This window comes from Dermacentor silvarum, unplaced genomic scaffold (genome assembly GCF_013339745.2).
Source record: "Dermacentor silvarum isolate Dsil-2018 unplaced genomic scaffold, BIME_Dsil_1.4 Seq1069, whole genome shotgun sequence".
NCBI classification, from domain to species: Eukaryota; Metazoa; Arthropoda; class Arachnida; order Ixodida; family Ixodidae; genus Dermacentor; species Dermacentor silvarum.
This window is the reverse complement of record NW_023605525.1, coordinates 104,419-119,869: the sequence shown is the minus strand read 5'-3', so window position 1 is coordinate 119,869 and position 15,451 is coordinate 104,419. Positions and strand designations below refer to the sequence as shown.

Genomic DNA, 15,451 nt, shown 5'->3' with positions numbered 1-15,451 from the left:
GCAAATAAGTCTGAGAGTGTGTGAGCGCCTTTTTAAGCTTGAGTGCGAGTCCGTGGAGTGCGCATCGCGGCGTCATTCAATTGCTTTTCACCACTACTACGATGCCATGCCCGAGTATTACGGACCATAATAACTATGGCCACTTAGCCACTTAGCTCAAATCGACATAAAAGTAAAGGGAGAAAGGGACAATGTGAGTTCATAGTTCTTATGGGGCGTAATACAGTATGAACCGATTAGGCCAGCAACAAGTATTACTGTGGCCTCTGTAGCTTTCGTTAAAGCCATCATTTCTCTCTACGACGTTCTCGTGCTTAGCACAAGTGGGATTTTATGAATTAGGATTTTAAAGTTCTTTGCGAGGTCCGTACACTACATCACCGGACGGCACTCGATGCTAAACGTGAAAACTCAAATTCGCTGTAAGTTAGCTGTTTGAATGACAATTATCAAGAGCAGAATTGTACGCTCTTATCACTGCAGCCCCTATCGAAGGATGTACGCTACCTTATGCAGGTATTAGACTAATGATACCTTATGCAGGTATCAGTTCGGTGTGCATTGTTCCTGAGGACTAGCAGCATGTTTTACGCGATTGCAGTCGGTATTCATAAGACAGACAATCTCTGAAGGCTGCGTTGCATTTGTACCACGACTCCTTCGTAAAACTGCTGGACATTCTTGGACCGCGGCGAAACACTGCAGACTCACTGCGTCCAACGAAAGTGCTTCTGATATTTCTGAGAACTACGGTCCTTGATCAGACGTTATGATCAGTTTGAAAGTGTGCATGCCTAGAGGCGTATATGTGCCGTTTGTGTGTTTATCTGGTCAATGTGGTGTCTGGTCACCCAAAACCTGGAGTAAGGACGTCGTCGCTCGGTTAGTAAACCCTCGAGCTAACGCGTTAGCCTGTTCGCTCCCCTGTGCCCCCGCGTGTCCCGGGCACCAGGGTAGGCGATGGCAATTGTTGAACGATTTGGGGTGGGAATTATCGCGAGGCTACACGTTCTTAATGGGACAACCAACAAGCCCAAATGGAAATCCTTAACAAACATTCGACATGTCTCCCGGGAGTCCGTGACCACGACCGAGTCTCTTTGCGAACGGTCCGCCTGAGCGAGGGCGATCGCCACTGCTAACATTTCGGCCGAGGCGGGGGAGCCCGCCGAGGCCGACGTGGTTATTTGCTGCTGGCAGTTCGCGTTGATGACTGTCAGGGCATACCTCCTTTGGTAGCGCTGCCCGGTCGCCTCAATTACTATAATTGATGAAAAGTGTCAATGTGAAAATTGTTGAGCAACATGAAAAACTCACGATACAGCTTTCTGTTGCTCTATACGTGCTACATAAAGTGTTTTTCTGAGTGTGAAAGATGCCCGCGAATACACGCAAACTGCCTCAAGCAGCCAGCAGCGCGGCTATTTTGCATGTATTCGCAGGCGTCTTTTACGCTCGTAAACTTTTACGTAGCACGTATTGAGCAACAGGAAGCTGTATCGGGAGTTTTTCATGTTGCTCTACAGTTTTCTCACTGACACTTTTCATCTAAATGTAATAATTGAGAAGTTAATTATTTAGACTAATTATCTAATTAGGCGGAATGGAAAAATAATCCGAGCATCTCCAAGCAAGGGCAAACAACATTACCTTGGTTTGGTCCAGCTACGTGGCATTTGCATATTTTTAATGTATGGGCCACGAAAAAATTATGCGGTTTTACGTGCCCAAACCACAATCTGATTATGAGGCAACCGTGGTGGGGGACTCCGGAATAATTTGGACCACCTGGGGTTCTTTAACGTGCACTTAAATCTAAGTACACGGCTGTTTTCGCATTTCGTCCCCATCGAAATGCGGCCGCCGTGCATGGCCGGGATTCAATCTCGCGACCTCGTGCTTAGCAGCACCCATAGCCACTTAGCAACCACGGGAAGTTTGGCCCAAGTTAAGTGAAACACCCTGTACATAATCTATAGCATGTCCTACTCACAGGCAATTTAAGGTAGCCCGAATACGGTGTCATTGTTATGAGAAGAAGCTTTGTCTCTTGTCGAAAAGAAGACGAGGAGAAGTCCTTTTGTCAAAGTTTTGGAAGGATACTGACGCTCCTTCATTCTTCTCGTCTAGTTCTCTGAATGAATATCTTCTAATCAGTTATAGAAAAGTATTGTGCTTGCTTTGCCTTCTGTGCCACCTGTCAAGTTACGGAGTATCTCCGCAAACTAACGCATTGTTTTCTTTTCTTTCTTCTTTTTTTTTCTCGAAACAGAACCTGAAGGGACGAGGCCACTGTTGTGCCAAGGGTTCTACCGTGGCAGTGAGGAAACAAGCCGAGATCCTGAGCTCGAGGTCAAGACATGAGAATGAATACTTCAAGAAACCATGGCCCGTTTTACCGTCTGAAGGTTGTCACGTAGTGTGGCGTGCTCTCTAAGTGCGGGCTTTTTCTTCGCGCTTATGCCTCACCATGAACACGTGACGGTCAACGGAAAGGAACTCTACCTGCCATTGGAAGCACTTCGCAACACTCTTCGCTTGTTTTCACCCTCTGCAGCACTCGTACGATCGTTACACACCTTGAATAACCGACGTACCTTCTCCATCCACTGAACAAGTCGCCTTCTGTCTTGACACTCTACGAACCGGCGTGAAATTCGGTAACAGCTGTTTCGTTTGCAAGAATCTGACCTTGCAGGCCTTATCCGTCCCGTTGCCTTTCTCCACGACCACAAGCATCATCGGCATATTTTCACGTTCATATCACCAATCGCGCTCTTTTCCTTCCTAAGTAAACGCAAGCTCCACACTTATGCAAGATATTCACACCACCGGAAACGATCACGTCACCTGACGCTGTTTTAGAAGCCCGCCGCACTGCCCCTACTACGTACGTACGTTTATTCGTCAAGATGTCGTGCAAGTATCACGAATACTGTCATTTCACCAGTGAGTAAAGGCAAGATCGTTCACGGACACGCCTTCTTTGTCGGCTCACCCAGCGGACAGGCTTCGATGCCCGCGAACAGTTTGCCCCTCAGCTCGCTTAATGGTACACTTCCCTTCATTCAAGACGCGAACGCTAGTCTTTCACCAGGCTGCACCAGGCCCTCTGCTCCTCTTCATTCAAGCCTTTGAATGAACAGTAGAATTCAAGTCCAAGTGACCTACTTACACCCAATATGCCTTCAAGACTCTCTCAATGGAGACCACAAAAAGCGATTAGCCAGGCTTCGACTTCGCATCTTATCTGATCAGAAGGGGACTTCGGCCAAGACATCTATCGGCTCACGCATTCTTTTGTGTTCTTATTATTCACCTGTTTACGTTGTTCTGGGGAAGCCTTCGGAAAGTGTGACGACACTCAGTGCAGAACAGCTTGACGAGGGGCTTGCGGGCTACGGCCCCGTGAACATGACCTGAAGGAGACGGGGATACACATTCGCGCCCCCCGACCCAGCCAGCCCTCCCTTGGCGGTGCGCGCTCGGCCGACACGTGACCTGGCGGAGCCATGCCTGCGCGAAAGGGCTTGCTCGCACCCCAGAACACTTTCCTGGACACCATCGCGACCAGGTTTGATGGAACTCGTGAGTACTGACGCTTTATTTCTCTTTATCGCTCTTTTTTACGGTGTATGCCTTCTATTTTCTGTATTGAGTCGCTCTTGTAAATTTCAATTTATAGGGTTGTTTCAAAAGTGCTCACAACGCGTCGTGTATAGTGACTCGAGCAACAACGTAATGCAGAAAGGCAAGGCAGGTTCACGTGCCTTTTTACGTAGTCAGATAGCTTGCATCCTCCTGAAATGCCTTCATGCGCGTAAGCCCGCAAAATGAGCTTCATAAAGGGTGCTGTTGAGATTCCAGAAGCATGACTGTCGTCAATTGGTCGCGATGGCTAACACCACAAATGACAGACAGCACAATAGTTGTCTGCTAATGCCGGTACTCGTGCACGGAGTAGCTTGAAAAGCGAAAATAGTGATGGCGGGATAAATTGTGGCACATGATGATGGTAGTATGTTCAATACAGAATAAGAAGCAAGGGACTCTGCGTAACGCTTGTCTTCCTGTTTAAATGCCTTCGCGCACCTTTATGACGGAGCCAGCTCTACAATAATCGAAGTCTCATACGTTTTAACGCGGTACTTGCTACGCTCTACTGAGTTGTGCTCCCACGAATATCCATCTACAGGTCCATATCGAGAAACCTTGCAAATAACAGCGCTGCATCCTGCGTTTTTCTAGGCCCCATATTTTCTCTTCCTTTCTATTTCTTTTTCTTTCCTTTTTCGTTGTATGCTAACACAACGCCCTGCAAACTGGTTCAGGGTTTGGCATGAGTTAGTGGGCTACGAAGCGGCAGACACCCAGCCTAGTCATACGCACACACAAAAGTTCATCACGCCTCGTGTTCGAGATAGGTAGCCTCGCCTCCTCTCGTCGCAAAACAAAACAGAAAGAAACGCACCCAAGAACGATCCCTAGAAGAACTTTTTCGCGCTTTATGTCAAGTATGAAGAACTATGCGTCCAGCCAGCTTGCTTCCGTCAACCCTCCCGCATCCCTCGCATATATGCTCACGCCGCACTCAGTCGTCCTCTCTTGGCGCTGCCGTGCGAGCGCGTGTTTGCAGCCATCGCGTTTCAGCGACTACGCGACATGAAACGGGAAAACGAGCACACGCGAGAAGCGGGCCACGACCCGAGCCCAAGGACGCGTGAAATCCTGCAGCGGGAAAGCTCTGCTTCACCCGAATGCAGCACTCGACGAATCGGCGGCGGCGGCGGCAGCTGCTGCTTACGCATGTAGCCGGCGCAAGGCCGTGTGCCAAATCCCCGAGGAAAGACCCCTTTATCCGGGCGCAGTCGAAGTCGGCGCGTCTCGAGCTCAATGGTGGACACGCGGCGCGCGGTTAAGAAATACAAATAAGTTTGTGCCATCGACGCTCATTGTCTATGTAAGAAAATAACAAGAAAACACTTCTAGATATATATTCGCTTTTTTAAAGGAATGATGCGCTTAAAGGCGCATATTTGTTGAAACGGAGATATTTAGGTAGAGTTTGCCGTTTCATTGCGCAATTCCGTAGAGAACAGAGCTCTTAACCAGCACATCTGTAGCGGCAGTATAAATGGCTACACATATATTAAGTCGTATTCTGAAAAAAATTGGCATTCCAGCGCTTCGAGCTAAGTCCGAGCTATGCACCGAACAGCCTAACACAATTCGGAACATATATAAGCCGATTCCTAATATATGCGTGAATGTGCGTTGTCTCTAGCGGCGCGAGTACCAGCGTGGAAGGCTACTGCGATCGTCATCCAATCTCACAGCCGCCACATGGGGAGAGGGTGGAGGGAGAAAAGTAGGCGCTCCTTCTACAGCGCTCTAGTGGCGCAAGCTTGGTGGCGCAACCCACCACCCCATTGCAAAGGGGAACTCATGGCATCCATCCATCCGTTTATCTATACCACAGCACGTGTATGCCCCAAAGCTCTCTCGCGCGACCACGCCTGCGTCTCACATGGGCTATGGTAGCTATAATTCGCTGACGAACTCGGTTGCGCAAGAGCACGCGCCGTTTGCATTGGCGCCTTTGTGTCAGTGGTGAATGTCTGACCACCACCGACCACCGAACCGAGAGACAGAAAGGTATACAAGCTTTAATCATATGATGGAGTTGTTAGCCTGCCTAATCACTAAGTGTATCGCTGTGGATGTCATAATCATCACCCAGCACCTAAAATAGCCTATCAGGCGATTAGTCAGGCTAACAACTCCATCATAAGATTAAAGCTTGTATATCTCTCTGTCTCTCGGTTCGGTGTTCATATATATATATATATATATATATATATATATATATATATATATATATATATTGGTTCGCTTTAAGAAACGCGGCAATCAGCAGTGCCTTTTAACCGGACAACGTGAAGGGCCCCGTATCGCAGAAAATCCGGCGTCGGCGTCACAGGGCGGGCCCTTCGCATGGTGCAAGGCGTTAGTGATCAAAAATTGAATTTCTCAAAGTAAAATCCGTCAGAAAAATCATGAAGTACGACTTAACCACAACCTACAGCATCGGTTTGTAATTTGAAAAGTTGTCGCAGTTTCACCTGAAAGGCGAAGCATCAATTGCGATAGCAAATTTGTAGAGAGCTATACGGAGTAATGATAGTAGCTTTATCAGCTGTATAAACGTGGACATGCAGCAGCACCGGCAACACGCAGAACTGTTGTCGACGCCGTCGGCGTTTTGCCCGCGTTCGCACAAAATGCGTGCGGCGTTGGTGACTGTTGCCGGAGCCTCTGATATAAATAGGCACTTGGTGCCGCAGCTAAACGTCGCCTCCCCCCCCCCCCCCCCCCCCCCCCCCCACGGCCTTTCGCGCGTCGGAAGAAGGTGCGTTTGCTCTACATATATGGTGATTGTAAAGGAGGAAAGAGACGCCTACTTCTGCAGCCCTTAAGGGAGCATGGCACAGAACGCGCGTTTGTTCTCCGCCGTGCGTTCACTCCCCGTGAAAGCGCGCGTCCCTCGCCCCCTTTCACTCGCACATACAGCGTTCGGCGCGCGGCGACGATTTCATCTCCATTGACGTCATACGGAACCTCACGGCGACGGCGACGCTGACGGCAGAAATCTGCTTTGTCCATATAATTGCTATCGCAATAATATACGAGAAAAAAGCCTGATAAGCAGCCAAGGATCTTTGAGTGCTATCGCGTTTCCCTCTTAAAGGCGAAGCTTAAGCGTCCTCCATCTGATGGTGTTTCGCTGTACTTTGGTTCTAGGCAGCACTGAGATGTTGAAGCAGCCGGGAATGTTGAAAACCGAGCCTTTCTAAATTTTATGCTCTGTGCTGTATACTGAGCTGAAACTGATCTGCGGATTTGGACTTCATTTATGCTAGTGCCAGAGGACTGCTTTTGCTAAATGTTAAAAACGGCAAAGTGTACTTACTCACTGTTGAGTAGTGGCCTGGAGAGCAATAAACTGGTGCCTAATCACTTTGTCACGACAGCCTTATTTCCTCATCACTATCTTTATTGTCACCTTTAATTCATTTATTTATTTTTCGCTGTAAAACAAAGAAAAATAGAGTAGTGAAGGTATTTGTTATTTTAATCTCGCCACAGCGAACCATTTATAATTTAACAGAACAGCAAAATAAGAAAAGGGACGACGAACGGTAGGAAGGACCTGACGGAAGTAGCACAAGAAGCCTGTTTCTTTCTTTTATTTTTTTTTTTCATTTTATTCCTGCTCGACCTTAATCGATGCTCTCGGGTCTTGGCGATATTCTTTTTTTTTTTTTTTTTGAGCTTGCGTTAAGGCGTGTATCAATTGTATACACAACGAAAACGAAAGCCACCGCGCATTTAGCTAGATTATTATGTCTCTTTTTCTGCTTCGTCCATGCCTAATGGATTTACGGAATACCAGGGCAGTACACGAAGGAAATGAAAAACTTTTCTTAGAAGGTAGGCAGTTAGCACACTGGAGACGCATCGATCAGAACTTGTTAATGTGAAAACCTTGCACTAGCTGCGTCGCGTTTGGCATTGTGCTTCTCGTGTTTTCCTTTTCTTCTTTTTTTATGTTGTCAGTCTAGTATAATTACGCCGTTTGTTTTAATCATCAAACTGTGCTTTTCCTCTCCTTTCTGGTTCCTTCCGCGTGTTCCTGCGTCCATTTATGTGAGGAGGTGCACATTTATTTAGGATTTTTTATCCGTGTTTGAGAGAAAGATAGAGAGATCAAGTCTGCTTAAAAGAAACTGTAAGGCACGCTCGAACGTAGATGATCAATTTATGCTTCAACCCGTAAAATGGCAAAGCAATTTAAATGATTAGGCTTCATGTCTCAAAGTTACGGTACGAAGGATTAATTTTGACCACTTGGAGTTATTTAATTTGCTCGGGACACGAGCGTTCTTTTTTTTTTTTGCGTTTCGTTCGCCTTCGAAAAAGGAGCTACCGCAGTCAGGAATCGAATCCGTGACCTCGTCCTCGGCAGCAGAATGTTCTACCCACAGGTAATCACGGCGCGTTCATACACAAAGTAACGCCGCACTAAGTACGGGTTAGCATGCACTTTGAAGGGCCACGTTTTATGAAGTAAAGAAAAAGAAAACATGAGACCTGAATTAGACGCCCATTAGCCGTCCGCTGATATTTGAAAACTGGTACTAGAAATAATTCTGGGTTGTTACGTGCCAAAACCGCGATTTGATTATGAGGGGGGGACTCCGGAATAATTTTGAGCACCAGGGGATCTTTAACGTGCGAAAAGATCATATAATGTTAAATAAACTTTCAAACTTTCAAAACTGGTACTAGTATTACGATTTGGAATAAGTGAACCCGCTTTGAGCCCTGACCGGCTTCAGTTCCGCAGTAGTGACAGGTTGATAGCTAAATTAATGAATAATTAAAGTGAAACAATTATTATTTGAAAATATCATATAGTTATTCAGCAATCCTCATTTAGCTACCGCTTTTTCCCGGTGCAATTATTGATAAAGTACCCTCTTTATTATCTTAATGTGCACTTTTCTCGAGTGCGCTTTACTAGATCATGTGGTAATCCCCGCCTCCCCCTCTGCTCCCCTCGACGATGCAACTCACGAAAAAAAATAATAAAATGAAACGCAGGATTCGTCGAGAAATGGCTCCGCTGCGTTCGCAAAATGCAGAGCATGCAACTTGCAACTGTGTCAGTGAGCACAATATTACTCGCTGGTACTCAATGCCTACAAAAAATAGCGAATCAGTAATCTCATGCTGTTGCAGGACATCATTTCCTCCGTCTAACAGGCGTGGTGGCAGCGGCCACAGTACCCCCGTACACAGGAAACCATGTAGCGTGCGCGGTCGTTTGCCTATCAGTGATACAATAAAGCCTCGTATAAATGATTCCTTTGTTACGTGTACTATCTGGCTGTTGCGTGAGCGATGCATTGGAAGATAGATCACACTGCCACGACGCTGTCGAAAGAGCCAAACGGTGGAGCTCGTAACACGAGCCGGTATATCCACAACACGGTGAACACTGCACCGTTGGCTCTATTATACTCTTGCCTAACTGCACGTAGTGTTCGCGAGCGTCCATCATTCGTTGGAGTTCATATACTGTTACGAAATTAATTACATCCATCGGAGTATAACGTGAGAGCCGATTCATCTTATAACAAGGTTAATATCGACTTCGGATCCCTCCTGCCTGAGCGCTTGCCTAACTTTATTGCAATATATAACGACTTGTCTATTCCTTCGTGTATATCGAAGGTTTGTTCTGTCTAATCACAACTAATGTCTCCTTTTATCTATTTGAGCATAACTTGCAGAAATCGATCAGTAACTTCTCGCCGTCAACCACAACTCTACCATCTCATTAACAGTATACGTAATAAGCAGCTTCAGTTTCGACGTCCGAAAGATCACCTTGCAAGCAATGCCAATTCCAGCACGACTTTTACTTATACGCGTGTTGCTGACTAACATGCACGCTTCAGCGGCTCTTAACGTAATACAAGTCCTAAACACGCTCATTTAAATGATTGTCACTCAACATTATATTCCCCGGCAGCAGCTAAGAAGTTCCACTGCCTAGCGGCGTGCATTTTGTGCGGGTGGGACGAGACTCTCGAGCACTTCTGTGTCACTGCCCATATTTTGACACTCAACGACGTATTCTTCAAGCTAAACTCAACCTGTTAGATAACAGAACGCTCTCGGACGAAAAGATTCTTGGGCCATGGCCTATGCATTCTTGCATGCAAAAGGCCACAATAGCTATTCTGCAGTTCGTAAAGAGTACTGGACTGTACGAACGCTTGTGAATGCGGAGATTCTTCTGTGACTGTCTCTGCGAATGACTAACTCTGTTTTGTTTTTCTCTTCTTATCTATTCTTCCCCTTTCCCCTCCCTAAGTGTAAGTTAGCCAACCGGGCACGTCCTTGGTTAACCTCCCTACCTTTCCCTCTTCGTTTCTCTCTCTCTTTCTCTCTCTCTCCACTGCCTAGCAAGCATACGCGAGTTCCATTCGCCATCACGGCGGTTGTATTCCCACTGGAACAGAATGGAGAACGATCTTGTAGTACTTTTATGTTCACCTTAAGGAACCGGTCGTAGTCAAAACTAATTCGAAGCTCCCACTACGCCGTGTCTCACAACCAAAGTGCTGCTTCGAGGCATTAAACCTTGTCAATCAATCAAGCCTTCAAGAGCAAGGTGAAAGGAATCCACATTATTTTGTTTGTCTGCGTCACAGTGCGAAGCGGCAATGAATCTTTTTCATCGCATTATAAACCCTGCCATCGCCCACGACATCTGTGTGTTCTATCTGCCATATGAAGCCAACAAACTGCTGGCTTCTATGGTGGCTTTCTGTTAGCTTCATTATGGTTGTAACTGAACATTAAGCTCCTCGGTTACTCTAACTGTATCCTCCAAGTGTGCGCGCTGTTCTTTAATCTGCCTGTAGGCCAAAATAAATTCCTTAAGCTATGTTCAGCAGCAAAATATGGTCGGCGAAAAGGCACTGCACAGTCACGTTCGAAAACACTTTCATTTTAGTACACTTGGATTGTATAGTGAAAGGACAAGAGCGAAGAAGGCAGTTCCGACACGATACAATAATACTGTAGAAACGTTATTGCAGAAATTATTGAGATACTGAAATTACAAGCAAAATTACGATTGTATTGATCAATAAGTAAAACAGTATTTTATGCGGTTAGATCTGTACTCGTTTTTGTCTTCACGCTTATGTCAGTGCACAATAGCTGTTGCAGTCAGCACAGGACTGCAAAAACACTAATGTGACCACAGGTCGTAAAAGTGTTATAAATATTTCGTTACGTCTTCGGCGAAACGCTTGCGGTCCTGGGTACTGTGGACGGTAAGCTTTCCGTAGCACTAAAGAAAGACATATAGGTACCTCAAATATCAAAATATCAGTTGGCAATCCCTTTATTCGTTTTTGACCTTCCCTCGCCCTCAACCCTCCCCCTTCCCTGTTTCCTCCTTTCTAAGTCCGCTTGCACAAGCAAGCGCGTTCCACCACCATGTCACCACCTTCATTGCATCTTGACATTCGCCAGGGACCCACATTTGCCTTCCTGCTTGAACATTTCGGAATGCGCAGTCATTCTCGCAGCTCTAATGGCTTCTATTGTGTGGAGCTTTTCGTGTTACGTAGGCGTCAGTCACAATCTTCCCGTTTTCATTTCCTGTCGCCGCCATCGCCGCCGCTCACCGCGTTCTCCCTACAGGCATACCGTCCGTCATTAGCGAGAGCATTAAGCAACTCTCTCGCGAAACTCTGTGGTATTTTTTTTCTGCTTCTGTATGCCATGAACTTCTAGCTACCCACATTCTTCGTCTTTTCTGCTCTTTATCCACGCAGGAACTGCCGGTTTCCTTTTGCCTCTTCTTTAGCCTCTTCACCTTTATCCCGCTTCCCCAATAACCGACGTCCACCGTTCCCATACAACCTTGCTTCCGCTAGCACATGTGCCGACCTTTTTTTTCAGTACGTCTGTGTACGTCCTCGTCCCCACTTAACTGCACGAGTCCGCCGCCCTGAAGTGCCTCAGCTTCTTCCAGTTTTTTTTTTTTTTTAATCCATTTCTCCCCTCACCGTTGGACGTTCTTCAAACTCAAGAGTGCGCTTCCCGCATCCAAAGAGAAGTGCCATTCGTTACTCCACTTGTGCCACGCGCGCCACGCCTGCCACCGTTTGCCAAACGAAAAAAAAAGACTGCAATGAGGTTTCAGGATGGGAGACGCTCGCCCTCCCTCCCTTTCATTTTGTTTCCGCTTCTTCTCTTTCCACTCACCCGTCTTTTCAATTGACGAGCGACTCGTCACAATTTGCCAAGAAATTCAGCTTCCTTCCTGTCTTCTTTTGGGTTTGTGTGTGTGTGCGTGTGCCTTTCTGCTAGACCTGCGTCCACCGCGTGCGATGGCAGAGTTCGCACGGCGCTCGGACGCCCGCACAAGAAAGCTGTCACGTCTGTCTTTTGTTCGTCATACGCCACGTGTGCGCACATTTTCGTTTTGTTCTCTTGATTCCTTAACCACAAAGGCAGAAAAGTGAGAGAGACAGAACCACCCGCCTACGGTTCTGGCTCGTCACGAGTTCTTTCTTTCTTTTTTTTATGCTTTTCTTTTCTGTGTTTTTTTTTTCTTGCAGTACATGCACTTCTCGGTGGGATCTTGTCCAGCCGCAGAATGCATGAACGCATTGCATCATCATTCGGCTCCCCTAGCGTTTCTCCCACGTTCTTTACGCTGCTCGGCTTGTTTCACTTCATTTGTTCATTTCGCCGTCGTCACTTTCTCATCTTTGTGGCATCAGTAGACGCCTCTCTTTCTCTCTCTCTCTCTCTCTCTCTCTCTCTTTCTCTTTCTTGATTCACCGCACGCAATATAGGCACGCTTTTGTTGCGACAGCGTTATGCAACCTACAGCTGTACCTGTATCCGAAAAGCACGCCATGCGTCTTAGCACCGCAGAAGATGCTTCAGACGATTGCGATGGCGCCACTGTCGAGTTCGATCAAACGCGAGTGGTATGGAGCTGCTGTCAGCATATATATCGCTGACGTTTCGCTGCGACACAGTTTCACGGAATAGAAGGCGCGTGGATAACATTGCGTGCGCAGAGAGTATGCTGGATGCGTACCGAAAGAAACAATGCCGTTCAAAAGAAAGTAAACATGAGGAAATCCGCAGGACTCTAACCTGGGTAAATTGTGTGAGTAATCTAGTGCATCCATCACTCGACTGCGATGTCAGCGCATTTCGTGCCACACACGCGGCTCAGCTTTGAAAGCTGCGCCAGGGGATTTCTGCACTCCATTCACAACCCTCAAATTTACATTTCTCGCTAGGTACTTAGAGTGGATAGCAGACCCTCACAGGACGCGCCTCAAATTTATGGCAATGCCAGAAGCATTCTGATGCCTGTGGTGGGCTGTTGTAACTGCTGTTTCGGTGAAGAAACTGTTTGCGATGGCATTTTTTAACCAAATTGCATTGTGACAACGGTGACAAAGAGGCATGCTTAAGCGCGGACCTGAAGAAATAAAAAAAAAAGTTTTCTTTCATGAGCGCAGCGGCTTAAAGAGGAAGAGTTAGACAGGCATGTGCCACTGTGAACATGAATCAAAGTATTGGCATTACCACCTTTCGTCGAATTAAAAACAACTAGTTTTGGTTTTCGAGGCTTCTGACGACATGCGCTGCTACAATTCCAATTGATGCATGCACTCAATGTATTAGAGCGTCTGTCGTAGCCTCACTCCAAATTTAAAGAACTGGATGTCTACTTTGTCCATTTATACAGTACACTATATGACATGCGTGACAAAAATGAAAATATATTCTTAACTTAAAGAACAGCGACTGCTGAAATAGAACACTTTCATGATATCTTCCTTTAGTAGCAGTCTGGAAACGTTATGTAATCATTTACACGCGTCACATCACCAACAGCATGGCATGAAAAAGGAAGGCAAAAAATTTGTAATGTCACTTGAATACGATCGCATCTCTAACTGCTTTGCAGTCATTAGGAAGCGAAGTATTTTCTTTCACTCGTTCAATATTTCTTTGGCACAGTAGACAGCTGTCTCCTTGTAGTTAAAAGTACAACTAAACAGTTAATTATTCCTGATGAAAATATCGATTATTTGGTATCCATAGAATTAAGGAAGGGAACGTTGAAAAACGACAGTGGTAGGCGTAGAGCGAACCAGACGAAGGGCTACCGCTTCGTTTCAAAGAAAAACTTGAGGCATGACTCCAGAAGAAAAACCAACACTGGGACAAAGAGAACGCGTTGATGAAAAAGTACGTAGAAAAAAGAAAACATCTATTTCAAGAAAAGTACGCGACCGGCATGGAAAAAGGAGCACGCGCGACAGTGCAAGCGCTTTCCGATCTTGTTCTTATGTCAAAAAGAAAACGAAAGGAAAAAGCACGCGCTAAATTATTCTCTCACTTCCTCCAGACACTAAAACACGGCGAGCGTGTAGTTATGTCTTTTCTTTCACTGTAGTTTGGAAACTACGGCGTTCATCGAGCCATTCGAGCCATACTATATTTGAAGCACTTCAATTACGCGTCATCTCAGATAGATAGATAGATAGATAGATAGATAGATAGATAGATAGATAGATAGATAGATAGATAGATAGATAGATAGATAGATAGATAGATAGATAGATAGATAGATAGATAGATAGATAGATAGATAGATAGATAGATAGATAGATAGATAGATAGATAGATAGATAGATAGATAGATAGATAGATAGATAGATAGATAGATAGATAGATAGATAGATAGATAGATAGATAGATAGATAGATAGATAGATAGATAGATAGATAGATAGATAGATAGATAGATAGATAGATAGATAGATAGATAGATAGATAGATAGATAGATAGATAGATAGATAGATAGATAGATAGATAGATAGATAGATAGATAGATAGATAGATAGATAGATAGATAGATAGATAGATAGATAGATAGATAGATAGATAGATAGATAGACTTTATTACAAAGATGGAGTTTTGTCTTGCCCCGATGGGGCATCGCTAATGGTCGGGGCCCCTAGTCCAGGGCTCCGCTGGCTGTTGCCATGTTCCCTGCTCTCTGGATCAGCTCGAGCTGGTCGTCGAGGGCCGAGCTGGACAGCAGTGCCTCCCATTGCTCCCTCGTGGTGTTCTTGTCATGGTGTTCGTGTCGTGGTGTTCTGTGTTGTGTAGCGTGCACTCCCACATAATGTGGTATAGGGTTGGTGTGGCCCCGCACCACGGGCATTCGTCCCTGTATACGCTGTGGGGTGCATGCGATGTAATATGTGTAGGTTCGTGTAAGTGCCTGGAGCCTACGCCAGGCAGCGGCATCCTCCGTCTTTAGTATTCGATGGGGTGGGGGATATCGCAAGCGACTCCCTCTGTGGTAGTTCAGGATTGCTGAATACTCGGGGTCAACTGGGTCAGGGTCATCTGCAGTCGGCGTGATGAGTGCTCGGTTATGTGCAAAGTATCGAGCTGCTCTGTCGGCATACAGGTTACCCGTGATGGTGGCGTGGCCAGATATCCAAATGATGGTTTGGATGGTGTTGTCGTCAGTGTCCTCCTTGGGTATTTGGGCTAGGACTTGTGCCGCAGGTCTTGCGATTCTTCCCTGTAGGAAGAAGAAGCAAGAGAAAGGCAGAAGGCAGGGAGGTTAACCAGAATAACGTCCGGTTGGCTACCCTACACCGGGGGAATGAGAAAAGGGAACACAAAGATGACAGGGAGAGAGAGGAGGGAAGGAAAGAAGGGAAATTAGCGGTTAGTTCGCTGACGTGTGTGGTATTGCACTAATAGTCACAGACGTTGACACAAGTCCGTCGTCCTCAAGAAACACAAAAG

General features: G+C 46.1%; 1 protein-coding gene across 1 annotated transcript in view; it reads left to right on the top strand.

Moving 5' to 3' along the window:
* Positions 1-2,277: 2,277 nt before the first annotated feature.
* The window catches only part of LOC119434434 (potassium voltage-gated channel subfamily H member 8-like), an 81,326-nt gene continuing 68,152 nt past the window's right edge, over positions 2,278-15,451 (top strand). Inside the window, exon 1 of the mRNA XM_037701588.2 lies at positions 2,278-3,588. Coding sequence (XP_037557516.1) covers positions 3,513-3,588 — 76 coding nt within the window. The 5' untranslated portion in view covers positions 2,278-3,512. The remainder of the gene's footprint in view (positions 3,589-15,451) is intronic.